This window comes from Callithrix jacchus, chromosome 22 (genome assembly GCF_049354715.1).
Source record: "Callithrix jacchus isolate 240 chromosome 22, calJac240_pri, whole genome shotgun sequence".
Lineage (NCBI taxonomy): Eukaryota > Metazoa > Chordata > Mammalia > Primates > Cebidae > Callithrix > Callithrix jacchus.
Genome location: NC_133523.1, coordinates 18,861,758 through 18,889,010, shown reverse-complemented (window position 1 = coordinate 18,889,010; position 27,253 = coordinate 18,861,758). Strand labels below are relative to the sequence as shown.

The 27,253-nt window shown below is 43.6% G+C and overlaps 2 protein-coding genes and 1 pseudogene across 3 annotated transcripts in view; all 3 read right to left on the bottom strand.

The window, feature by feature from the left end:
- LOC100405710 (uncharacterized) overlaps positions 1-6,188 on the bottom strand; it is a 47,495-nt gene extending 41,307 nt beyond the window's left edge. The window contains 1 exon segment of the mRNA XM_078361991.1: positions 1,118-6,188. The gene's annotated coding sequence lies outside the window, so the exon portion shown is untranslated.
- On the bottom strand, positions 4,361-6,422 carry LOC103790848 (EF-hand domain-containing protein D2 pseudogene; annotated as a pseudogene).
- LOC108590181 (uncharacterized) lies at positions 4,361-27,003 on the bottom strand. Of its 2 annotated transcripts, none has more exons than XM_035285451.3 (3): positions 26,851-27,003; positions 21,005-21,131; positions 4,361-11,797 (listed from the first exon to the last, which is right to left on the bottom strand). In XM_035285451.3, exons 1-3 carry the CDS (start codon positions 26,851-26,853, stop codon positions 9,267-9,269), a joined length of 2,661 nt encoding a protein of 886 aa, XP_035141342.1. In that variant the 5' UTR covers positions 26,854-27,003; the 3' UTR covers positions 4,361-9,266. The 2 variants fall into 2 exon arrangements, with proteins under 2 accessions (XP_035141342.1, XP_035141343.1); XM_035285452.3 differs by lacking the exon at positions 26,851-27,003 and adding an exon at positions 26,528-26,713.
- Positions 27,004-27,253: the final 250 nt, after the last annotated feature.

The window sequence follows — 27,253 nt, the reverse complement described above, 5'->3', positions numbered from 1 at the left end:
TCTTGGCTCACTGCAACCTCTGCCTCCTGTGTTCAAGCAATTCTCCTACCTCAGCCTCACGAGTAGCTGAAATTATAAGCACCTGCATCAGCGTCCGGCTAGTTTTTGTAATTTTAGTAGACACAGCGTTTTACCATCTTGGCCAGGCTGGTCTCCAACTCATGACCTCAGGTGATCTGCATGCCTTGGTTTTCTCAAGTGCTGAGATTACATCTATCAGCCACAGCACCGTGCTTAAAATAAAATATTTCTTAATAAAACCAAACTTAAGTTTATCTCCCTCCCTCAGTTCCTGAACTTTGAGCTACCCTTAGTCTGGGTCAACATGCAGCCCCATTTTACATCCCTCCTAAGAACATGCTGTCTTCAGGGAAAGACATCCTCTGATTTAAAATCTGACTTTTTCACCCTCCATTTGCCATTCCCCTCCCACCTTCTTTCGAATCCTAATCTTGTTTGCTCCTCCGTAGGAAAAAAAGCCCTTTTCTGCCTTCATTTTTGCAAGCCATAACGATCTTTTTTTTTCTTTTTTTTTTTGAGACGGAATTTCGCTCTTGTTACCCAGGCTGGAGTGCAATGGCATGATCTCGGCTCACCGCAACCTCCACCTCCTGGGTTCAGGCAATTCTCCTGCCTCAGCCTCCTGAGTAGCTGGGATTACAGGCACGCACCACCATGCCCTGCTAATGTTTTGTATTTTTAGTAGAGACGGGGTTTCACTATGGTAACCAGGATGGTCCCGATCTCTTGACCTCGTGATCCACCCGCCTCGGCCTCCCAAAGTGCTGGGATTACAGGCTTGAGCCACAGTGCCAGGCCGCCATAAAGATTTTACAGTTAATTGGTACTTCCTTCTGTTGCAATACTTTTTTTTTTTTTTTTTTATGAGACGGAGTTTTGCTCTTATTACCCAGGCTGGAGTGCAACGGCACGATCTCGGCTCACCGCAACCTCCGCCTCCTGGGTTCGAGCAATTCTCCTATCTCAGCCTCCCGAGCAGCTGAGACTATAGGCTGTGCCACCATGCCCAGCTAACTTTTTTGTATTTTTAGTAGAGACGGGGTTTCACCATGTTGACCAGGATGATCTCGATCTCTTAACCTAGTGATCCACCCACCTTGGCCTCCCAAAATGCTGGGATCCACCACGCCCGGCCAGATTGTAAACATTTATAATTCCCGGTATGCTTCTCTGACTCTTCAAGTACATGGGCCACTGTACAAAGAAAAAGGACTGTTAAATTCAGGAGGTAAAGGACTTTCTCTAACGAGAAGGTGGAGTAGATAGACAGCTTAGGGAAAATGTGTCAGGAAACAGAATTAAAATGGGTACAGGCACTTCCTTTGATGTTATTCAACATTAGATGTACTCCCAGTGTTCCCCCATATGTCTTATAGGACCCCTCCCATACTTGTGGCACTCCCAGAACCTCCTGAGGAGTAGGGAGAGATTGAGCTAGGACAACAGTTATAAGCACTAGGAAAAATCACCCAGGATATTTTAGCCTGGGTAAATGAAAGATGCCCTGTAAGCTTATTCGCCCCAGTTCACCCTTTCTTACCAGGTAATCGCAGGTAAATAAAGGACTGAAATGCCGTCCTTCTGAAGCCACAGTAGAAAGGACCCCAGTCTATGGTCCTGACCACTCCCACAGCCATAAAAGAGGGAGTCTCAGCCTGGATCCACCACAGCTGCATGAAGCCTGCAGCAAGTAAAACTTGGAAAGACCACACCCGACAATGACTGCAGAATCACCTTAGAAGGGACAACAAGCTGTGCTTCTCTGCCACATCCCAGAAGCTGGCTGGTCTAGGCATGGCTGAAGCATGAGGATGTTCATCGTGGGACTTATTCTTCTTAATATTTGGACTTGTACAGTAGGAACATTAACTGATTTTGGAGAATGCTCTCAGTGTGTGCACCAGGTTACTGAGGTAGGACGTAAGGTTACAGACATTCTTTTGTTCTACAGTTATTATAAAAGTACAGGGACGAGTGGGAGCGGTGGCTCACGCCTGTAATCCCAGCACTTTGGGAGACAGAGGCCGGTGGATCATGAGGTCAAAAGGTCAAGACCATCCTGGTCAACATGGTGAAACCCCGTCTCTACTAAAAATACAAAAAATTAGCTGGGCATGGTGGCGCGTGCCTGTAATCCCAGGTACTCAGGAGGCTGAGGCAGGAGAATTGCCTGAACCCAGGAGACGGAGGTTGCAGTGAGCTGAGATGGCGCCATTGCACTCCAGCCTGGGTAACAAGAGCAAAACTCTGTTTCAAAAAAAAAAAAAGGAAAGGGACACAAGAGGGAACCTGTTCATATACTGTTAATATAAGTTGTGTAATCCAGGGGAAGGACAGCCTGATGTCTGCTACAATCCATCACAGCCCCCTACGCATAACACTTTTGAAATTAAACTCCTAACAGGGTGATGGAACAGCCCTACTAATAGCTAAAACAGAGAACGGAAGCCCAAAACAGGTCACCCTAAGGTTTGATGCCTGTACAGCCATAAATGCCTATCATTCCAGTGGGGAGGACTGTGGTTCCCTTCATGGGAACAGAGTTATGCAAAAGAGCATATGTACAACTACCTAAAAGATGGACAGGTAGTGTGTCATAGGCATCATTTAAGCCTGGCTTTTTCCTTTTGTCTGCCAACACAGGTGAGCTATTAGAACATCCAGTCTACTCCGCCTGGGAGACAGGAAGTCTATAGATAGGTGAATGGGAAGATAAGTGGCCACTGGAAACAATGATTAACTATTAGGCCGGGCGCGGTGGCTCAAGCCCGTAATCCCAGAACATTGGGAGACGAGGTGGGCGGATCACGAGGTCGAGAGATCGAGACCATCCTGGCCAACATGGTGAAATCCCGTCTCTACTGAAAATACAAAAAATTAGGTGGGCATGGTGGCGCGTGCCTGTAATACCAGTTACTCAGGAGGCGGAGGCAGGAGAATTGCCTGAACCCAGGAGGCGGAGGTTGTGGTGAGCCGAGATCGCGCCATTGCACTCCAGCCTGGGTAACAAGAGCGAAACTCCGTCTCAAAAAAAAAAAAAAAAAAAGGAAAGCATTACACAGCAGGTGTGCAACAGAATGGGAATCCAGAGAATTATCATAGAATGTTGCCAACCCACTGGAATAAACTTTTAAAATAGACTTTCTGCTACTGTTATCTATATAAACAAAGATACAATCTGCAAACAATAACTACTTTGGTTTTACTCATTATAAATATTTTTTCTGCCGTTTTCCTTATGTACCATTTTATACATTCACAGATAGAACATTCAAAATACATCCAATTATTCAATTTTGCTTAAATTATTAAAATAAGTGTTAAAAATAATAATTTTATTTCTGTTTGAAGAGGCCTTTTATTGTTGTACTTCAGAGTGTTATTTCTGTAGACAATGTTGCCTGTGCTTTAAGAGGCAGGTTCTGGGGAGCATCCGAAATATATTTCATAAAATTTTACATTAGTAAATTCAATACAAAGTAGAAAGTGTAGATTTGCTTTCAGCGTTTTCAAGGTGTTTAGTTTTCTATTAGTCACCTTATTAAAATGTTTTGTTCCAGTAATTGCGCTTTTCTTAAAATATGTACAAACTCCAATTCACACACACACTTCATAATTTTCTTACAGCTAAGGTTTATCTTCAGAGTAATATGTGTATATTTAACTCTATGTAAATTAAAAATGAAAGGCACTATGTTGGCAGTCAGAGAGCACACGTTCAAAGAAAACTGTATAACAAACATTTAGTAGTAATTTTTCAGAATCTAAAATGTATGGATTTTATTTATAAATTTTTTTCTTTGAAACGGGAGTCTCACTTTGCCTAGGCTGGAGTGCAGTGCCACGATCTTGGGTCTCTGCAACCTCCACCTCCGAGTTTCAAGCGATTCTGCTGACTTAGCCTCCAGATATGAGCCAGCATGCCTGGCTAATTTTCCTATTTTTACTAGAGACTGGTTTCCATCATGTTACCCAGGGTGGTCTTGAACTCCTGACCTCAGACAATCCACCTGCCTCAGCCTCTGAAAGTGCTGGGATTACAGGTATGAGCCGGCAAGCCCAGCCAAAGATGAGTTTACATACTCAACACTCTGATTTAGTGTAACATCTGAAATGTTAGTGCCTTAGTTATTTATCTATCATAAATTCTGGTATTTATATAGAATTAACTTTGAATTAAATTTAGTATAAATTCTCTGGTGTTTTCTAAGCTGTAGCTTTTGTTTTTAATTTTGTTTTGTTTTTAGAATTTTATCTTCTTTTAGTTAACAATAATCGTACCACAGAATGAAGTAGCTTTTGGGGGGGGGGGGAGGAAGGGAGAAACAAAAGCACAAAGTCCAAAGAAAAGAACCTTTTATATTCATCTGTATAAACATATCCACTAAGGCAAACGCAATCCGGGGCCGAGGCTGCTGCGAGGGGCTTGCTGCTTCCTGATCTCTGCAGATTCTGAGGCCAAAAAATAAAACCTCTGCAAGTCGGTGTAGCTTTGAGGACTCCTGGGGCATTGCACTAAAATAAAGAGTTGAGTTTAACAAGCAGTGACACAGTTATGACACACACTGAAAGTTCTATAACTGTGGCCTCAAGGGCCACTCACTTGTTTGGAGTGTTGGTCAGTTTCACGACACAGCAAGATTCCACACACGGGCACATGAATGAAGCTGTGGCTGAACGGGGCCGGTGGCGTGGACCTGACCATGACCTGTCTGGTGCCGGGCACCAGGGGGCTGGGGTCCCCATGCTTTCTTGAGGGGATGGGCATAACAGGCAGGTCGCTGGTGATGAGGCGGTGAACAGCACTTGGGGAAGGATGGCGGGAGAGGGCTGGATAGGCCCTCACTGTCCACTGCCCAGCACATGCAAACACACTGGAAAGCACTTCTCGGACGTTTCTCGGGAGAATCAAGATGAAACTCTGGTTTCCTTCCCTAGGAAGGTGCCAATTCCTCCTCCAACCCCTCTCTCCAGAGCCCCCTGGGAGCCTTAGGGTATTCTGGTGGGGTGCTAAGGAGCAGTGTCTCCGACCCCCAGAATCTTCCCTGCCCTTTGATTGCACAGCATACTTGGCAGGGGGTGGCCCTGTGAGGTAGATTGGCACAGCTGCCCCCAAACCCTGCCTGGCTGGGCCCCAGAGATCTGGGGGTTTCCAAATCAGCCTGGGGGGCCTGGGTCCCTTCACCAGAAAAGAAGCTCCCCACCCCATACCCCATTTCAGCAGATAGAAGAGGCAGAGGTGGAGGAAAAGACCCTAGGGAGGGGTCCCCTGGTGCCTCCAATAAGCCCCTTGGGTCCCAGTCTGCGGGAGCAGCCCTGATCCTCTCTCTTCTGCTATCTCCCAGTCTGGGAAGGGGCTGGCAGGGGGTCCCAGGGGCGGTGCAGCCTGCTGGAGGAGGGCAGGGGTCCCTGGGTGGCGGGGATGGGAATGCATGGAGGGCAGGCAAACGGGCCGGGAAGGACCCAGGGCCAGGAGCTGGGCCGGGGGCTGCACTGGAGAAGGCAGCTGGGCAGTCAGGGGTGCAAGATCTCCCAGGGATTGCCAGGGAGGGCTGGGCCAAGCAGAGAGCCAGTGCCTGCGTCACGGCATCGAGAAAAGCAGAAGGGGGGGGGCCGGGCCACCTCCTTCAGACCCCTGAACTTGCTCCGATCACAGACATTTTTAGGGTTTTAGTATGGTCCCCACAGACAGAGGCAAGGATTCAGGCTCAGCCTCCTATGTGCCACCCTTGCCCACCACAGTGGGGCCGGGACAGGTGGTCAGCTGCAGCCTCCGCTACTTAAAGGTGGACTGCAGCTCCTTGAAGGCCGCTTTCCGCTGCTTCATCTCCGCATGCTTCCTTTCCTCCTGCTCCGACTTGATCTCCTCCTTAAAGCGGCTGGACACGTTGATGGCCTGGACCTTGGCCTCAAAGAAGGTCTTGGCCCCCTCGATGCCCTCACTGGGGATGTTGATCTCGGAGAGGTGGGCCAGCACGCACAGCGCACTGTCCTCCTCAAGCTCCCTGGCTGCCGCCTTTCAGAAGATCAGGAGGAACTCCTGGAAGCTCAGCTTGCTGTCAAAGTCCTCATCCACCTCCTTGATCATGCTTTTTAGGCCCAGGTGGGTCTGGGGGGGCCCCAAGTTTCTCCATCATGAGCTTTAGCTCCATCAGGTCGATGAAGCCATCCCGCCCGGCATCATAAACATCTTCTCCATGTCCTTGATCTGCTTCCTGGAGAACTCCTGGAACTTGGTACTAAGCCTCACCGCCACCTTCACCCTCCAACTGCAGCCACTGGCTCAACTTGGTGGCCAGCTCGTCAGTGACTGTGGTGGCCCCCGCAGCACTTGCCTCGACCTGGCCCCTGCTCCCCGGGCCAGCGGTAGCTTTTGAATTAAAAATTATTCCGCAATTCATTACATTTGCAGGACTCTTCTCTAATTCACTGAATTTGAACAATGCTTGAGCAACTTCTGTAGGTTATCCTTTAGTACAAAATGTGTGCAATGAGATCTGTAACACAACTAAAGGTACTACAACACTGTTTATATTTGTAATCGTTTCTGAGAATACTTTTTTTTTTTTTGAGGCGGAGTTTCGCTCGTTACCCAGGCTGGAGTGCAATGGCGCGATCTCGGCTCACCGCAATCTCCGCCTCCTGGGTTTAGGCAATTCTCCTGCCTCAGCCTCCCGAGTAGCTGGGACTACAGGCATGCGCCACCATGCCCAGCTAATTTTTTGTATCTTTAGTAGAGACGGGGTTTCACCATGTTGACCAGGATGGTCTCGATCTCTTGACCTCGTGATCCACCCGCCTCAGCCTCCCAAAGTGCTGGGATTACAGGCTTGAGCCACCATGCCCGGCCTTCTGAGAATACTCTTAACTTTAAAGACATATTTTATGAAAGATTTTTGACAGTAATTGCATTTTTAATGCTTTTATTAACTATTAATGTTTTTATGTTGCATAATATGAGTAGGCATGAATAGGTTTTCTGTATTTGTTTGGATTTTCTCAGGCATAATAGCTTTCCTGTGAAATAAGGTGTAAGCACGGATTAAGTTTTGCCACATCCCTCACACTTGGAGTTTTGCCAGTATGAATTATCTTACCTACAATCAAGTGTGGCAACCCTATAAAGACTTTGTCAGGTTTTGGACGTTTCTAGGGTTTCACACTAGAAATGTATAAATTTTTTTCTTGGCCGGCGCAGTGGCTCAAGCCTGTAATCCCAGCACTTTGGGAGGCCGAGGCAGGTGGATCACGAGGTCAAGAGATTGAGACCATCCTGGTCAACATGGTGAAACCCTGTCTCTACTAGAAATAGAAAAAATTAGCTGGGCATGGTGGCGCGTGCCTGTAAACCCAGCTACTCAGGAGGTTGAGGCAGGAGAATTGCCTGAACCCAGGAGGCGGAGGTTGAGGTGAGCCGAGATTGCGCCATTGCACTCCAGCCTGGGTAACAAGAGCAAAACTCTGTCTGAAAAAAAAAAAAATTGTTTTGTTTCTTATGCACAGAAAAGTTAGAGGTGTTGGTAAAGCATTGTTGCACCTTTCAGGTTTGTAGAATTTCTCTTCAGCATAAATTATTGCCATTGTGAAATTGTTCACATGCGGGTCACCACCAGGTGTCTGTACTGCAGGTCCTGACTCAGTAACAAATGAATACATTCAAACAGAGAATACAATGTAAGAATCAGGTGAGGGGATCGTGAGTTGCTCACAATTAGAGAGACCTATCATAGCTACATGACAACCTCTAGTTGTTCCTCCTCACATTTATTCAGTATAGCTTTAATAACAGAGGTTCCAAGTGAACCTGCTACTGGATAATTAACATGGTTGAAATAGTGGTTTTACAACTGATAAAAGCTCAGGTTACAATACCGAGAGTAAATACCATTAATAGTTACTCTCCCTGGTTGAACTCCTCTTGAGATGGCCATCTGGAGTCATCAAAGGTTACTGAGTAAACAAACTACTCAAATAAACTCCCTTGCATGCCCTAGATATTTGTTTTTCTTATAACTAAATATAAAAAAGGTTTGGCTGCCTCTGGCCTGAACTTTCTCAAACTATGCAAACCTCCAAGCCTCCCAGGGAGGTTTTTGATTATAACGATTTCTAATATTTTCCCTAAATATCTCTGCTACCTACATGAGTGCATCCCAACATGCCATGTCGCTTAAGAACTGAGAACTTGGCTAGATGTGGTGGCTCACGCCTGTAATCCAAGCACTTTGGAGGCTAAGGCAGGTGGATCACCTGAGGTCGGGAGTTCAAGACCAGCCTGACCAACATCATGAAATCCCATCTTAAAAGAATGAAAATAAAAAACAAACAAACAAAAACAATTGAGAATTTGCGACCGGATGTGGTGGCTCACACCTGTAATCCCAGTACTTTAGGAGTCCAAGGTGGGTGGATCACCTGAGGTCAGAATCTGGAGACCAGTGTGGCAAACACAGCAAAACCCCATCTCTACTAAAAATACATAAATGTGCAAGGCGTGGCAGTGGGAACCTGTAATACTAGGTACTCAAGAGTCTGAGGTAAGAGAATGGCTTGAACTCAGAAGGCAGAGGTTGCAGTGAGCCAAAATTTTGCCATTGCACTTCATCCTTGGTGATGAGAGTGAAACTCTCTCAAAGAGAGAGAAAAGGCAACTTGTTATAGGGTTTACCACATTCCTCACACTTAAAGGGCTTCTGTCCTTTATGAATTATTTGTAATGAAGGTCTATGTTTCATATAAATTCTCATATTTAGTAAGAGTTGAGAGTTGGTTAAAGGCTTTCCTACATTTATTACATTCATAGGGTTTCTTTCCAGTATGAATTATATTATGGCTACCTAGGCTTGAGAATGAAGGAAAGTTTTTGCCACATTCTTCACATCTGTAGGGCTTCTCTTCAGTATGAGTTTTCTTGTTTATTAAGCTTAGAGGAATTTGTAAAGGCTTTCCCACATTTTTCACATGTGTAGGGCTTCTCTCCAGTATGAATTTTCTTATGTGTAGTAAGGGTTTCAGATCGGGTAAAAGCTTTTCCACAATCTTCACATCTGTAGGGTTTCTCTCCAGTATGAATTTTCTTATGTTTAGTAAGGCTAGAGGAATTTGTAAAGGCTTTTCTACATTCTTCACATCTGTAGGGTTTCTCTTCAGTATAAATTCTCCTATGCTCAATAATGTGTGCAGTCTCCTTGAAAGCTTTTCCACAATCTTCATATCTGCAGGGGTCCTCTCCAGTATGAATTTTCTTATGTGCAATGACGTGTGGCCTGCTTGAAAGCTTTTCCACAATCCTCACATCTGTAGGGTTTCTCTCCAGTATGAATTGTCTTATGTTTAATAAGACTAGAGGAATGCATAAAGGCTTTTCCACATTCTTCACATCTGTAATGTTTCTCTCCAGTATGAATTATCTTATGCACAATAACATGTGCAGCCTGCTTGAAAGCTTTTCTACAATCTTCACGTCTGTAGGGTTTCTCTCTAGTATGAACTTTCTTATGTTTAGTAAGATTACCAGAATTCATAAAGGCTTTCCCACATTCTTCACATCTGTAGGGTTTCTCTCCAGTATGAATTGTCTTATGTCTAATAAGGCTAGAGGAATTCATAAAGGCTTTCCCACATTCTTCACATCTGTAGGGTTTCTCTCCAGTATGAATTTTCTTATGTGCAATGACGTGTGCGGCCCGCTTGAAAGCTTTTCCACAATCTTCACATCTGTAGGGTTTCTCTCCAGTATGAATTGTCTTATGTCTAATAAGGCTAGAGGAATTCATAAAGGCTTTCCCACATTCTTCACATCTGTAGGGTTTCTCTCCAGTATGAATTTTCTTATGTGCAATGACGTGTGCGGCCCGCTTGAAAGCTTTTCCACAATCTTCACATCTGTAGGGTTTCTCTCCAGTATGAATTATCTTATGTCTAATAAGGGTAGAGGAATGCATAAAGGCTTTCCCACATTCTTCACATCTGTAGGGTTTCTCTCTAGTATGAATTTTCATATGTACAATAACGTGTTCAGCCTGCTTGAAAGCTTTTCCACAATCTTCACATCTGTAGGGTTTCTCTCCAGTATGAACTTTCTTATGTGTACTAAAGCTTACAGATTGGGTAAAAGGTTTGCCAGATTCTTCATATCTGTAGGGTTTCTCTCCAGTATGAATTTTCTTATGTGCAATGACGTGTGCGGCCCGCTTGAAAGCTTTTCCACAATCTTCACATTTGTAGGGTTTCTCTCCAGTATGAATTGTCTTATGTCTAATAAGGCTAGAGGAATTCGTAAAGGCTTTCCCACATTCTTCACATCTGTAGGGTTTCTTTCCAGTATGAATTTTCATATGTACAATAACGTGTGCAGCCTGCTTGAAAGCTTTTCCACAAACCTCACATCTGTAGGGTTTCTCTCCAGTATGAACTTTCTTATGTGTACTAAGGCTTACAGATTGGGTAAAAGCTTTGCCACATTCTTCACATCTGTAGGGTTTCTCTCCAGTATGAACTCTCTTATGTGTACTAAGGCTTACAGATTGGGAAAAAGCTTTTCCACAATCATCACATCTGTAGGGTTTCTCTCCAGTATGAATTGTCTTATGTCTAATAAGGTTTGAGGAATGCGTAAAGGCTTTTCCACATTCTTCACATCTGTAGGGTTTCTCTCCAGTATGAATTTTCGTATGTGCAATAATGTCCGCAGTGTGCTTGAAAGCTTTTCCACAGTCTTCACATTTGTAGGGTTTCTCTCCAGTATGAATTTTCTTATGCTTCTTAAGGATAGAGGAAGTTGTAAAGGCTTTCCCACATTCTTCACATCTGTAGGGTTTGTCTCCAGTATGAATTTTCTTATGTGTAGTAAGGGTTTCAGATCGGGTAAAAGCTTTGCCACATTCTTCACATCTGTAGGGTTTCTCTCCAGTATGAATTTTCTTATGTGCAATAACGTGTGCAGCCTGCTTGAAAGCTTTTCCACAATCTTCACATCTGTAAGGTTTCTCTCCAGTATGAATTTTCTTATGTCTAATAAGGTTAGAGGAACGCCTAAAGGCTTTCCCACATTCTTGACATTTGTAGGGTTTCTCTCCAGTATGAATTCTCTTATGTGCAGAAAGGTTTGAGGAGTGCATAAACTCTTTGCCACATTCTTCACATTTGTAGGGTTTCACTTCAGTGTGAATTCTCTTATGTGCACTAAGGGTTTCCGATTGCTTAAAAGCTTGGCCACATTGCTCACATCTATAGAGTTTCTCTCCAGTATGAATACTCTTATGTGTAGTAACGTAAAAAGACTTCTTAAAGGCTTTTTCACATTCTTCCCATTTATAGGGTTTCTCTGCAGTATGAATTATCTTATGTTGAGAAAGGTTTGAGGACTGCTTAAAGACTTTGCCACGTTCTTCAAATCTGTACGGTTTCTCTTCAGTATGAATTTTCTTATGGGTAGTAGGGGTTAAGGACCGGATAATAGCTTTGCCACATTCTATATATGTGAAAAATTTTTTTCCAATATGTCTTATCTTATGTCTGTTGGAATTTGAAAACTTATTAAAGACTTTCACATATTTATCACATTGAAATATTGTTCTCTGGGTACTTGTCAAACTTTGGTTAAGTCCATTATAAACCGCTTGCTGCATATGACACTCATTCACACATTCACAGCGGTTATTTAACTGTAAATTGTCATGTTCACATTTTTCATATCTTCTCAGTATCATTTTTTGGAAAGAATCTTTAATCCCCTGCTCTGGCCAAAGGTCTTGGGCAAAATGAGAATGCATAACTAAAAGAAACAATAAAAACATATTACTTCAATTGCTAGGCTCAGATAAGTACACTTTACAAATCTAACATTTTCTTCCTGGACGTATAAATGTAACAAAAACATACTGACCAAAATCCATTTGTAAAATATTTATAAGTGTGTTAAGTGTGGGAAGGACCCCAGGTGAGCCCAGTGCAAAGAGCCACATAGAAGAAACAGAAAAGTCTGTTTCTTACACCCAACACAGGTGCTCCTCCTCTTCAGTATAACACTGTGCCTTTAAAAGTAAATTGCCAGCTGGGTACGGGAGCTCATGCCTGTAATCCCAGCACTTTGGGAGGGTGACGGGGTGGATCACAAGGTGAGAAGTTGATGATCAACCTGTTGAAGATAGTGAAATCCCGTCTGTTCTAAAAATACAAAACATTAGCTGGGCGTGCTTGTGGCACCTGTAATTCCAGCTACTCAGGAGGCTGAGGCAGAGAATTGCTGGAGCCTGGGAGGCAGAGTTTTCAGTGAGCTCAGATCATGCCACAGGCAGCCTGGGTGGCACAGTAAGACTTTAAAAAAAAAAACACAAAAAAAACAAAAACAAAACAAATCAAAAACCAGTAAAGTAAATTGCCAGAAAGGAATGATGTCTTATGCCTGTAATCTCAGCACGTGGGATAAATAAGACATGTCAATTACCTGAAGTCAGCAGTTTGAGACTAGCCTGACCATCTGGGTGGAATCCCATATCTCATAAATATACGAAAAATTAGCCAGGTGTGGTAACAGGTACCTGTAATGCTAGCTATTTGGGCTGAGGCAGGAGAATTGCTTGAAGTGTGGAGGCAGAGACTGTAGTGAGCCAACATCATTTCACTGCACTTCAGTTTAGGTAACAGAGTGAGACTATGTCACTCACACACATACACAAAAATTTAAATCGCCCTACTGGTTTCTTTTTAAAAAAAAAAGAAATATATTGGCACATACATCTTTATTTCTCACTTCTAGGGGCCTTTGTAGACATTGGTTAATGTCTCCCATGACATAAAATGCTGAAAGAAATCATGATATACATTGGAATGACAGTTTGAGTTCACTGAGTCTAAAGGCAAATAAATGATACAGAAACAGAGAAAATGCAGTCCCCCGAACAGGAAATGGGTGTAGCAAGTGATGACTGATTATTAAGAAGAAGTATGAATAAGCCAATTTAACTAAAAACAAAACACAACATTTTGGATAAGACACATCCTAAAAGCATGTTAAATAATTTCCTAGAATGTCTAGGCAGGACAATTGTTTTCAGACTACACCAAGACAATACTGTATTATAAAGATTGTAAGAGATAGTTTTTGTTAATGTCGAAATCTCAATCAAACACTACAATGTATGCAAAATGGCCCATCAAAAAAAGTATAAATTTTTCAAAAGCAACCATAAAAAGCATATAAAGTACTTTTTTTCTTTTGAGACAGTCTTCCTCTGTTGCCCAAGCTGGTGTACGGTGGTGTGATCCCAGCTCACTGAAACCTCTACCTCCCAGGTTCAAGTGATTTTCCTATCTCAGCCTCCCAAGTACCTGAGATTACAAGTGCATATCACAACACCGGCTAATTTTTTTTGTAATTTTTAGTAGAGATGGGGATTCACTGTCTTGGCCAGGCTGGTATTGAACTCCTGACTTCATGATCCACTCACCTCAGCCTCCCAAAGTGCTAGGAATACAGGTGTGAGCCACTGTGCCTGGACCAGTAATTTAAAAAATTCCAAAGAAATTGAACAGCCAAGGCTTGTTGGCTTATTCCTGGAATCCCAACACACTGGGAGGCCAAGGTGGGAAAATAACGTGAAGGCAGGAGTTTGAGACCAGCCTGAGGCCGGGTGCAGTGTCTCACATGTGTAATCTCAGCATTTTAGGCTGAGGCAGGCGGATGACCTGAGGTCAGGACTTTGAGACCAGACTGATCAACATAGAAACACCCGTTTCTACTAAAAATACAAAATTTAGCTGGGCATACTGGTTGATGCCTTTAATCACAGCTTCTCAGGAGGCTGAGGCAGGAGAATCACTTCTAGGAGGCGGAGTTGCAATGAGTGAAGATCACACCACTGCACTCCAGCCTGAGCAACAAGAGTGAAAGTCCATCTCAATAAAAGAAAAAAAAAAGAGACCAGCCCAGCCAACACAGTGAAATGCTGTGTCTACTAAAAATACAAAAATTAGCAGGGTGTGGTGGCATGTGGCTATAATCCCAGCTACGTGGGAGACTGACACAAGAGAATTCCTTAAACCCGGTAGGGAAAGGTTGCAGTGAGTAGAGATTATACCACTGCACTGCAACCTGGGAAACAGAGCAAGACTATCTCAAATATAACATAAAATAGGCTGGGCACGGTGGTTCACGCTTGTAATCCCAGCACTTTGAGAGGCAGAGGTGGGTGGATCATTTGAGCTCTAGATTTCAAAATCAGCCTGGTCAATGTGGTGAAACTCGTCTCTTACTAAAAATAAGTAAAATTAGCCAGGCTAGTTGCGGGCACCTTTTCCCAGCTAGTTGGGAGGCTGAGATTAAACAATGCCTTGAACCTGAGAGGAGGAAATTGCAGTCAGCCTAGATCACACCACTGAACTCCAGCCTGGGTGACAGAAAGTCTCCAATTCAGAAAACTAATAAATAAATAAAATTGAATAATATTGACGAAGTGAAATAAAAACAGGGACAACTACCAAACATCAGAAAAAGGAGGATAACAACAAGAAATATTAAAATAGCAAAAAACAAAAACAGTGGATACACAAAACACAAAAAACAATTGAAAAACTTCTTAAGAAAAAAAACGGGCTGGGCACAGTGGCTCACACTTCTAATCCGAGCTCTTTTGGAGGCCGAGGTGGGCAGATCATGAGGTTAAGAGACAGAGACCATCCTGGCCAACACAGTGAAAACCGGTTTTGAAAAATACAGATACAAAAAATTAGGCCGGGCGCGGTGGCTCAAGCCTGTAATCCCAGCACTTTGGGAGGCCAGGGTGGGTGGATCATGAGGTCAAGAGATCGAGACCATCTTGGTCAACAAGGTGAAACACCGTCTCTATTAAAAATACAAAAACTAATTGGGCATGGTGGCGCATGCCTATAATCCCAGCTACTCGGGAGGCTGAGGCAGAAGAATTGCCTGAACCCAGGAGGCGGAGGTTGCGGTGAGCCGAGATCGTGCCATTGCACTCCAGCCTGGGTAACAAGAGCGAAACTCTGTCTCAAAAAAAAAAAAAAAAAATCGCCAGGTGTGGGGGCACCCGCCTGTAGTTCCAGCTACTTGGGAGGCTGAGGCATTAGAATCGTTTGAACATGGGAGGGGAAGGTTGTGGCAAGCCGAGATCATGCATGCTATTGCATTCGATACACAGATATTTATATCAAACACATGTATTAGTGAAATTTCAAAAATGATAGATAAGCAAATTTGGGGAGGTGCAAAATGAACATGATCTTTCATTTATAAGCATAGTCTCATGAGGTAACCAGTGCATTTATCAAAAAATTCTTTGCAGGTCAGAAGGAAACTGTGTGATGTTGTTAAAGTTATAATTTTTTTTAAAAGTTCTCAGGTGGGAAAAATATCATCAGCAAAATTTTGCTACCAAATAATAAGAAATCCTGAGGAAGTATATTGGCACTGCATATGCTCTATATATCAAAGATGCTGAAAGGAGTTTCTTTCACTGAAAATAGTAGAGCAAGAAAACAACACAAAATCATATGAAAATATATAACTTTCTGGAAAAGATAATGCACATACACAAAAAATACAATTTCCTACTTAACATTATTATAATAGTGCAGAATATAATTTTAATTATTCTCTAAAATTTAAAAGCAAAGACTATAGATATTATTATAAACATCTGTTAAGGAATATACAATATAAAAATATAATTAGAAAAATCAACAAACTTGAAGGCAGATATATTGATGAAGAATTTTTGTATGAAAATGAAGTTAAATTTACCACATTCAAATATATTCTTGGATCTTTTAGAAGTTTTATGTAATCCCCAGGTATTACTAAGAAAATATCTGGGTCGGCGCTGTGGCTTTTGCCTGTATTCCTAGAACTTTGGAGACCAAGGCAAGCAGATCATGAGGTCAGGAGTTCAAGACTAGCCTGGCCAACATGGTAAACCCTGTCTCTACTAAAAATACAAAATTAGCTGGGCATGGTGGCACATGCTTGTAATCCCCAATACTCGGGAGACTGAGACAGGAGAACTGATTGAACCCAGAAGGCAGAGATTACATTGAGCTCAGATCTTGCCATTGTACTCCAAACTGGGCAAAAAGACCCCCCCCCCAAAATAAACAAAAAACCTGTTACAACAAACCTACACAATATATAGGCAAGTGACACAAAAATACAGATATAATATTTATATAGGCAAACAAACATAAAAATATATTTTCAGTAGAGATTAGACATGTCTTATTCATATTTAATTTTGCTCGTGTCTTAAACTGTATAGTTAAATATTGTCATATACATTTATAATGTAAACTAAAAAATGAAAACACAACCAGTGTGATGTGGCATACCAAAACATATGTAACACTAAAATATAAAAATGGAAAACAAAAATAAAACATGAAATGTAGACAGGGCACAATGTAATGAAATGTAGACTGGGCCCACGCCTGTAATCCCAGCACTGTGGGAGGCCGAGGTGGGTGGATCACTTGAGGTCGTGAGTTCGAAAACACCCTGGTCAACATAGTGCAACTCCCTATCGACTAAAAATACAGGCTGGGCGTGGTGGCTCATGCCTGTAATCCAAGCACTTTAAAGGCCAAGGCAGGCAGATCACCTGAGGTCGGGGGTTCAAGACCAGCCTAACCAACATGGTGAAACCCCATCTTTATACTAAAGATGTTTTTAAAAAAGAAATAAAAATACAAAAATTAGTTGGGTATAGTGCCGGGTATCTGTAATCCCAGCTACTTTGGAGGCTGAGGCAAGAGAATCATTTGAACCTGAAAGGTGGAGGTTGCAATGAGTCAATACTGGGCCATTTTGAGACACAGTTTCGCTCTTGTTACCCAGGCTGAAGTGCAATGGAGCGATCTCGGCTCACCGCAATCTCCGCCTCCTAGGTTCAGGCAATTCTCCTGCCTCGGCCTCCTGAGTAGCTGGGATTACACTCCCAGCTGGCCATTGCACTCCACTCTGCACAACAAGAGCAAAACTCCATCTTAAAAAAAAAAAATGGAGTGGCCGGGGACGGTGGTTCAGGCCTGTAATCCCAGCACTTTGGGAGGCCGAGGCGGGTGGACCACGAGGTCAAGCGATCGAGATCATCCTGGTAAACATGGTGAAATCCCGTCTCTAATAAAAAAACAAAAAATTAGCTGGGCGTGGTGCTGCGTGCCTATAATCCCAGCTACTCAGGAGGCTGAGGCAGGAGAATTGCCGGAACCCAAGGGGCAGAGATTGCAGTGAGCCGAGATCGCGCCATTGCACTCCAGCCTCGGTAACAAGAGCAAAACTCCATCTCAAAAAATAATAATAATAAATAAGTAAAAATTCAAAAGTAAAACAAGAAATGATAAAAATATAACTACTGGAAAAACATAAAACAATAACAACGTAACTGTTAGTAACAACTCACAACTATAATCTTAAAACTTCAGGAGGACGAGGCAGGAAGGTCACCTGAGGTCAAGAGTTCAAGACCAGTCTGGCCATGATGGTGAAACCCCATCTCTACTAAAAATACAAGAAATCAGCTGGGCAAGGTAGGGGGCACAAGTAATCCCAGTTATTTGGGAGGTTGAGGCAGGAGAATCACTTGAACATGGCAGATGGAGGCTGCAGTCAGCTGGGATCATGCCATTGTACTCCAGCCTTGGACAAGTGCAAAACTCTGTGTCTAAATAAATAAATAAAATTATATAAAGAAAAAAATATAGAATATCTGAGTGCTTTTTAAAAAGCATATAGTATGCCGCCTATAAGAGGCTCATTTTAGCATTGAGTCAAATAGGCTGAAAGGAACAGAATTTGTAAAATGTGCCAGGCGTGGCGACTCCTGCATGTAATCCCAGGACTTTGGGAGGCCGAGGCGGGCAGATCACCTGCGGTCAGGAGCTAAAGATCGGCGAGGCCAGTATTTTGAAATGTTGTTGTTACTAAAAAATAAAAATCTGCTTGGCGTGGTGGTACATGGCTGCAGTCCCAGCTACTCGGGAGGCTGATGCAGAACTGCCTGAACCCAGGAGGCAGAGATTGCGGTGAGCCGAGATCTCGCCATTGCACTCCAGCCTGGGTAACAAGAGCAAAACTCCATCTCAAAAAAAAAAAACATTAATTACACAAACTGAAAAAAGGATTTGAAGAAACACACAGTAAGAAATTTGTGGAGAAATAATAATTTCAAAAAACACAAGGACAAAGAAAATCACTCACACCCATTAGAATGCCACTATACCCAGGCACCATGGCTCAGGCCTGTAATCCCACCATGTTGGGAGGCCAAGGCAGGCAGACCATGAGGTCAGGAGCTTTCACCATCATGGTGAAACCTGTCTCTACTAAAAATACAAAAAATCAGCAGGGCACGGTGGCAGGTGCCTGTAATCCTGACTACTTGGGAGGCTGAGGGAGGAGAATCACTGAAACCCAGGAGGCAGAGGTTGCAGTGAGCCAACATTGCATCACTGCATTCCAGCCTGGGCAACACAGTGAGATGTTATCTGGGGAAAAAAAAAAAAATGAATAGCCAGTATACATTTTTAAAAAAAATTCAGTGCACATCAATGCATTCCAGCCTGGGTGACAGAGCAAGACTCCATCTCAAGGAAAAAAAAAAAGCAACACAGGATGTGGAAGACATATTTGAAAATTCATGTTTATTTTAGCAGTATTCACAAAAGCCAAAAGGCTGAAGCAACCCATATGTCTCTCAATCCGTAAAGATTTTAAAAGATGTCAGATATATGTACAATGGAATATTATTCTACCTTAAAAAGGAAAATCTTGTCATATTTTAAGACGAACCTTGAGAATACTATGTCACGTGAATTAATCCAGTAACAAAATTATGAATACTGTATGACTCTATTTATATATGATATCTTAAGTAGTCAGAATTATAAAAACAGAAAGTAGAAGGTTTGTCTGTCAAGCGCTGGAGAGAGGGTAATATGAGCACTTGTTTCTTAATGGGTGTTAAGTTTTAGTTTTACAAGATGCAAAGTTTTCTTAGAAGTTTTCTGCATAACAATTTGAATATACTTAACATGCCTGAAATGAACAGTTTTTTTTTTCTTTTTGAAACAGAGTGTCTCTCTTTCGCGCCAAAGCTGGAGTATAGTGGCACAATTTTGAATCCCCACTAATCTCCCAAGTAGCTGGGACCACAGTGGCACACCACCTTGCCTTGCTAATACTACATTTTTTTATAGAGAGGGGTCTCCATATGTTGCCCAGGGTGGTCTCAAACCTTTCGGCTCCGGGAATCCTGTTTTGGCCTTGAAAAATCCTGGGATTAAAGATGAAAGCCACAATTACGCCTCATCTTCAAATGTACACTTCAACAGACTTAAAATGGTACATTTTATGTTATGTGTTCATAAACAATGTTTTTAAAGAAAAACTAAAAAAAATAAACAAACCCAGAATTATACATCTTTTTTAAAATTACCTTTTTGTTTTGTTTTGTTTCGGAGATCGAATTTTGCTTTCGCTGCCCAGGCTGGAGTGCAATGTCATGGCAGACTGCAACCTCCCCCTCCCGAATTCAAGTGAATCTCCTGCCTCAGACTCCCAAGTAGCTGGGATTACAGCCATGCACCACCACGCCCAGCTAATTTTTGTATTTTTTGTAGAGATGGGGTTTCTCCATGTTGGTCAGACTGGTCGCAAATAACCGACCTCAGGTGACCCATCTGAGTCGGCCTCTGAAAGTGCTGGGATTACAGGCGTGAGCCACTGTGCTCAACCTGGAAATTACCCTCAAATCACACAAGCATTTCTCTCAATAAATATATATATATATATATATATTCATAACTATGAATATATATATATATTCATAACTATGAATATATATATATATTCATAACTATGAATATATATATATTCATAGTTACACACATGGTGAAAATCGGACTATCGCCATGACTACTCACTTAGACAAGATAAAACTACCATCAATTGAAAATCAGCTAAGAAAGAATATAAATTAAGCCATATCCAAAATTGGAGTCATATTTGAAGATAAACACACAAACATATGTAACCTGATTGTGATAGACATGCATAATTTATCTCTTAATTAAACCTCAAATTGACTTAAAGTGTACAAACAGAATTGCAAATTGTCTAAAAATAGAATTCTTAAGTAAAACCAACAGACGCAATAAACTGAGGCTAGGAAACCGACACTCAGGCCAGGTGCGCTGGTTCACACCTGTAATCCCAACACTTTGGGAGGCTGAGGAGGGCAAATTACCTGAGGTCAGGAGTTCAAGACAAGCCTGGACAACATGGCAAAAGCCAGTCTCTTTAAAAATACAAAAATTAGCCAGGCATGGTTGCACATGCCTATAATCTCAGCTACTTAGGAGGCTAAGGCATGAAAATTTCTTGAATCCAGGAAGAGGTGGAGGTTGCAGTGAGCCAAGATTGCACCACTGCACTCCAGCCTGGGTGACAGAGGGTAACTGCATCGTAAAAAAACAAAACAAAACAAACAAAAAAAAAACCCCCAAATTATGTAGGTAACTGCAATATTTAACTGTTACTGTGTACTCATCAGATACAGGTATTTTGAATCATTTCCATGCACGGTGAAGTAAAATTTTAGAGAATCTACAGTTTAGTAACAAATATGAGATTCTAATGAGAAACTTTTAATAAGTAATCATCTAGCCAGGCGCGGTGGTCAGATCTGGGTTAGAAACAAAAATACCTGTATTAGTTAAAAATAAAAAACATGAATCTGGTTCATATTCTCCACTTACAAGCTAGTAAGGTGCTCAGAGAGGATATAATAAAATATTCTACCATACCCAGCTAATTTTTTTTTGTATTTTTAGTAGAGATGGGGTTTCACCATGTTGACCAGGATGGTCTCAAACTCTTGACCTCGTGATCCACCCATCTCGGCCTCCCAAAGTGCTGGGATTACAGGCTTGAGCCACCATGCCTGGCCTTGTGTATTCAAGTTATGCTTACCAAGAAAGACCAGGTTTCTGTAGTTTTCCAACATCACATCCCAATATAGATTCCGCTGTACAGTGTCCAGGCAATGCCACTCCTCCAGAGAGAATTCTATGGCCACATCCCTAAACCCCAATGGTTCCTGAAAAACACACACACACATATTTTTACCAAGTAGCCATGAAAGGAATTTTTACTTTGACTTAAGGCAATAATATGAATAGATGCTTTTCAATAGAAGACGTGGATGTGGCTAACAGCATATGAAAAAAAAAATGATCATCGCTCATCATTAAAGGAATTTAAAAAGAAAAAAACACAATGAGATACCACCTCACCAAGTCAGAATGGCTATTTTTTTTTGAGACGGAGTCTCGCTATCGTTACCCAGGCTGGAGTGCAATGGCGCGATCTCGGCTCACCGCAACCTCCACCTCCTGGGTTGAGGCAATTCTCCTGCCTCAGCCTCCTGAGTAGTTGGGATTATAAGTGAGCGCTACCGTGTCCAGCTAATTTTTTGTATTTTTAGTAGAGACGGGGTTTCACCATGTTGACCAGGATGGTCTTGATCTCTTGACCTTGTGATCTACCCGCCTCGGCCTCCCAATGTGCTGGGATTACAGGCGTGAGCCACTGCGCCGGCTTTTTTTTTTAAGACGGGGTTTCACCGTGTTGGTCAGGCTGGTCTTGAACTCCCGACCTCGGTGATCCGCACGCCTTGGCGTCCAAAGTGCTTGGATTACAGGCGTGAGCCACCAGACCCGGCCATTTTTTGACTTTTTAAAATTAGCCGTTCTTGCGTGGTGGCTCACGCCTGTAATCCAAGCACTTTGGACGCCAAGGCGTGCGGATCACCGAGGTCGGGAGTTCAAGACCAGCCTGACCAACACGGTGAAACCCCGTGTTAAAAAAAAAAAAAAAAGTCAAAAAAATAACAGATGCTGACAAGGTTGAAGAGAAAAAAGAATGCTTATACTCTGTTGCTGGGAGTCTAAATTAGTTGAAGAAGTGCAAAAAGCAGTGTGGGTCAGGTATTGTGACTCACGCCTGTAATTTCAGCACTTTTGAAGGCTGAGGCAGAGGTTGGAGCTCGAGACCAGCCTGACCGATATGGAGAGACCCCAACTCTACTAAAAATACAGTATTAGCTGGCGGGTGGTAGCATATGCCTGTCATTCCAGCTAATCTGGAGGCTAAGGCAGGAGAATTTCTTGAACCTCTGAGGTGGAGGTTGCAGTGAGCCGATAGTGTGCCATTGAACTCCAGCCTGGGCAACAAGAGCAAAACTCAGTCTCAAACACACACACACACTCACACACACACACACACACACACACAACGACAACAACAAAAAAGCATTGTAGTGATTCCTGATAGAACTAAAAAGAGAATTATCCTTTGACATACGAAGCTCATAGTTCTGTATATACCCAAACAAATACATGTTATTTCATTATTATAAAGACACGTCCACATGTATTTTCATTGCAACACTATTCACAGTAGCAAAGACGTGGACAGGCCCTAAATGTCTATCAGTTGTAGACTGGATGAAGAAAATATGGTATGGTCAGATGTGGTGGCTCATGCCTGGAATCCCAGCAGTTTGGGAGGCTGAGGCAGGTGGATTGCCTGCGCTTAGAATTTTGAGACCAGCCTAGGCAACATGAGAAAATCTGGTCTCCACAAAAAATACAAAAAACAAAACAAAAAACTGGCCGGGCATAGTAACGCACACATGTGGACCCAGTTACTGGGATAATGATGTAGGAGAGAATTGCTTGAGCTGGGGAGGCTGAGTCTAAAGAAACCAATATCATGCCAGGTACCCTAGCCTGGACAGTAAGTGAGACATTGTCTCCAAAAATAAATTGAAAGATTTAGTAAAGAAAAAAATATGGTCCATAAATATCATGGAATACTCTGTGGCCATTAAAAAAATAATAATAATAATGTCTTTTGCAATAAAGTCAATGAAGCTGGCGACCATTATTAGAAAACTAATGCAGAGGCTGGGTGCGGTGGCTCAAGCCTGTAATCCCAGCACTTTGGGAGGCCGAGGCGGGTAGATCACAAGGTCAAGAGATCGAGATCATCCTGGTCAACATGGTGAAACCCTATCTCTACTAAAAATACAAAAAATTAGCTGGGCACGGTGGCGCGTGCTGTAATCCCAGCTACTCAGGAGGCTGAGGCAGGAGAATTGCCTGAACCCAAGAGGCAGAGCTTGCAGTGAGCCGAGATCGCGCCATTGTACTCCAGCCTGGGTAATAAGAGCAAAATTTCGTCTCAAAAAAAAAAAAAAAAAATACAAAATTAGCCTGGGTGCAAGGGCTCATGCCTGTGATTCCACCACTTTCGGAGGCTGAGGCAGGCGGGTCACATGATGTCGGGAGTTTGAGACCAGCCAGACCAATATGGAGTAACCCCTTCTCCAGTAAAAATACAAAATTAGACCGGGTGCAGTGGCTCACGCTTGTAAATCCCAACATTTTGGGAGGCCAAGCTGGGTGGATCACCCGAGGTCAGAAGTTTGAAACCAGCCTGACCAACATGGAGTAACCCCATCTCTACTAAAAATAAAAAGAAATAGTTGGGTATGGTGGTGCATGTCTGTAATCCCAGCTACTTGGGAGGCTGAGGCAGGAGAATCACTTGAACCTTAAAAGCAGAGGTTGCTGTGAGCCAAGATTGCGCCACTGAACTCCAGCCTGGGCAACAAGAATGAAACTCCACCTCAAAAATAAATAAATAAATAAACCCAAATAAATAAATATATAAAAATCCAAAATTAACCAAGCGTGGTAATCCCAGCTACCCAAGATTCCGAGGCAGGAGAATTTCTTGAACCCAGAAGGTGGAAGTTGCAGTGGGCAGATATTCCAGGATTGCACTCCAGCCTTGGGCAAAAAGAGCACAACTCCATCTCAAAACAAAACTAAGAAAACTAATGCAGAAGCAGACAACTAAATGGATGTTATTATTTATCAGAGCTAAATAATAAAAACACATGAACACACAAAGAGAAGAACAACAGACACTGAGGCCTAGTTGAGGGTAATCCCAGCTACTCAGGAGGCTGAGGCAGGAGAATTGCCTGAACCCAAGAGGCAGAGCTTGCAGTGAGCCGAGATCGCGCCATTGTACTCCAGCCTGGGTAATAAGAGCAAAATTTCGTCTCAAAAAAAAAAAAAAAAAAATACAAAATTAGCCTGGGTGCAAGGAGGCTGTGAGGACTAAGAGGATCGGAAAACATACCTGTTTGGTGCTATGAGTGTTACCTCAGTGACAAGATACTCTACACACCAAACCCCCATGACATGATTTTAGCTGAATAAAAACCCACATGTGTACCCTGAACCAAAAATAAAAGCTACAAGAAAAAAAAAAAAATTCTGGGTGAAGGTGAATGTAGGTGAAAGGACTGATTTTTGCCACAGATAGTGGGCCAGGTGGGGCTGTTCTCTGATTGATTTGTTTGCCTGCAGGCAGATGAGATGATGAACAGGAGGTCCAGAACCTCAGGTGGATGGGAAAAACCGCTTGCTGCTGCAGATTCAGTGTCTGAAGGTGGGGATATGCCAGGAGACTTGCAGATACTTGTGGGTTCTCAGCAGCAAACACTATGATCAAAGAGGCCATAAAGTTCCTAAAAATGGTGCCTAGTCCTGGGAGGACTGTGCACACGTCAATGTCTAGTGTGTGTCTTTGTGAGTGGATGGGAATTCTGTAGTGGCAGCTGCAAGAAAAAGGAGTCTATTATCTTATAGTTAGTTGGCACTTTCTCCTGTTGCAATACATTTTTGAATTCATTTTTTTTTTACATAAACTTAATGTTTTATTTTACATAATCTAAAAAATGCCTCAAAACAATAACAACTTCATCATCAGTAAAACCCTCCCAGATTCCTTTCATCTTAATCTTTTTTTTTTTTTTTTGAGACAGTTTCGTCTTGCTACCCAGGCTGGAGTCCAATGGCGGCGATCTCGGCTCACCGCAACCTCCGCCTCTTGGGTTCAGGCAATTCTCCTGCCTCAGTCTCCTGAGTAGCTGGGATTACAGGCACGCGCCACCATGCCCAGCTAATTTTTTGTATTTTTAGTAGAGACGGGGTTTCACTATGTTGACCAGGATGGTCTCGATCTTTTGACCTCATGATCCACCCACCTTGGCCTCCCAAAGTGCTGGGATTACAGCCTTGAGCCACCGCGCCCGGCTCATCTTAATCTTAACTGCATTTGCCTGTGAGACCCCAGCTTTCCAACGCTCTGCAGCTTCTCTCAGAATAAAGGCTCCTTCCATGACTGGGGTGAGCAGGCTGGGACAACTGCAGGGGAGGCTTTTCAGAGAAACCTGAGACTTTAATAACCTCCTGCTGGCCAGGTGCGGTGGCTCAAGCCTGTAATCCCAGCATTTTGGGAAGGGGAGGCAGGGGGATCACCTGAGGTTGGGAGTTCAAGACCAGTCTGACCAACATGGAGAAACCCTGTCTCTACTAAAAGCACAAAATTGGTGGGGCGTGATGGTGCATGCCTGCAATTCTAGCTACTCGGGAGGCTTAGGCAGGAGAATCGCTTGAAGCCAAAAGACAGAGGTTGTATTTTTCTATTTTTAGTAGAGATGTGGTTTCACCATGTTGGCCAGGCTGATCTAGAACTATTGACCTTGTGATCCGCCTGCCTCAGCCTCCCAAAGTGCTGGGATGGGTGTCAGCCATCGCGCCCAGCCAGCAAGGGGTTTCAAACCCTATGAAAGTTTATTTTATTTATTTTTTTTTTTTGGTCGTTCCCCTATTGGCTGGGGTTGGACAGCACAATCTAAACTGATCCTGCTTGGCTTAAACCAAAACTTTTTTCAAATAGGGTAAACGCTCGATTTTGCTAGAAAAAGAGAAAGGGGAAGAAAAAGGGGTAGGGTTGACTTTTACAACTTAAGACCAAGAAGCTGAGTCTTTGAAGAGGAATTTAGTTCACCTAACAACTCCTGACTATAAGGTCTGACCGAGCCATGAACAGACCTGCAGGTACCCCTTAGGTGAGTTCCTGGAAGAAACGATCAACCCTGGAGCGCGCCTAACTAAACAGACATTCTTCTATTGTTTCTTATTCCGGCCTCAATTGACAAGGCTATTGGACTTCATAACCGAACTCGGCCAACCTGGTGACTCCACAACCTATGACCCCCTCCCAGCTTGCAAACAACCTCCAACTGAAACGTCTGTAACTTTCCACCGCCCACCCCAAACCTACAAAACCAACTCCTTTCCCACCGCCCTCCCCTCACTCCATTTTCGATCCCAGCCCGCCTGCACCCGGGTGACTAAACAGCCTTGCTGCTCACACAAAGCCTGTTTGGGGGTCTTTTCATTCCGCGTCCGCGTTTTAACACTGATCTCAAGTGATCCGCTGGCCCCAGCCTCCCAAAATGCTGGGATTACAGGCGTGAGCCACCATGCCAGGTCTCCTAAGTTTTTAATATGAGAAAAGAGAAACTGTGAACCCCAAAGGCAAAAGCCCTTCCCATTCATGAACTCGCACCTCGAGTCAGAACTCTGCTCTGAGGACCCTGCTGTGGTTCCTGCGCAATGTGGGAGAGACGCGGCGCCAATGGTGCCGAGCTGCTTAGAGGGGGCTCCAGGCCAGGGCAGTCACTGTGCAGGGAAGAGACAGGACCCCTGGCGCCTGCCCGTCAGCGCAGTCGCCATCTTATGGCTGAAGGGGACTGAGGCCGAGCTGGGCAGGGAGAAATTCCTGGAAGATTGTGGGGCTGACCGCGGGGACGCCTGAGTCCCACCACAGCCGCTCCCCACCGGTTCCAACCAATCCCTCGCCTTTCTCTGGATGTCGGAAGGCACTCTCACCATTTGTAGGCTTCCAGGGGCTCCCCGCCTCTTAGCTGTGGATCTCCCAATGCCTGAAGGTCACAGGGCCGCAGAGTCTGGGCCTCTAGGAGCAGCGGACACAAAGCAGAGAAGAGGAGACCTGCAGCTTTCGCTACAGCGAGGGACAAAGGCCGCGCCAAACCCGAAAGCCGCCCTCTTTACTCCAGCTACGCGCCTGATTGGACGGTTTCCAAGCCAACCTCCCCGACTGGATACTGCTTAAGGCCCCGCCCCCGCAGGGCCTGAGTGACAGAAGAGGTGATCAGACGCTGGACTGAGTGAAAGAAAGAGTAACAAACAGCCTTAGCTGCAGCCTTTTCCGGCAGAGCTTCCTCCCTTAGCTTAGCCAGGCCCGCCCCAGAGAATGAAAAAAATTCAAACT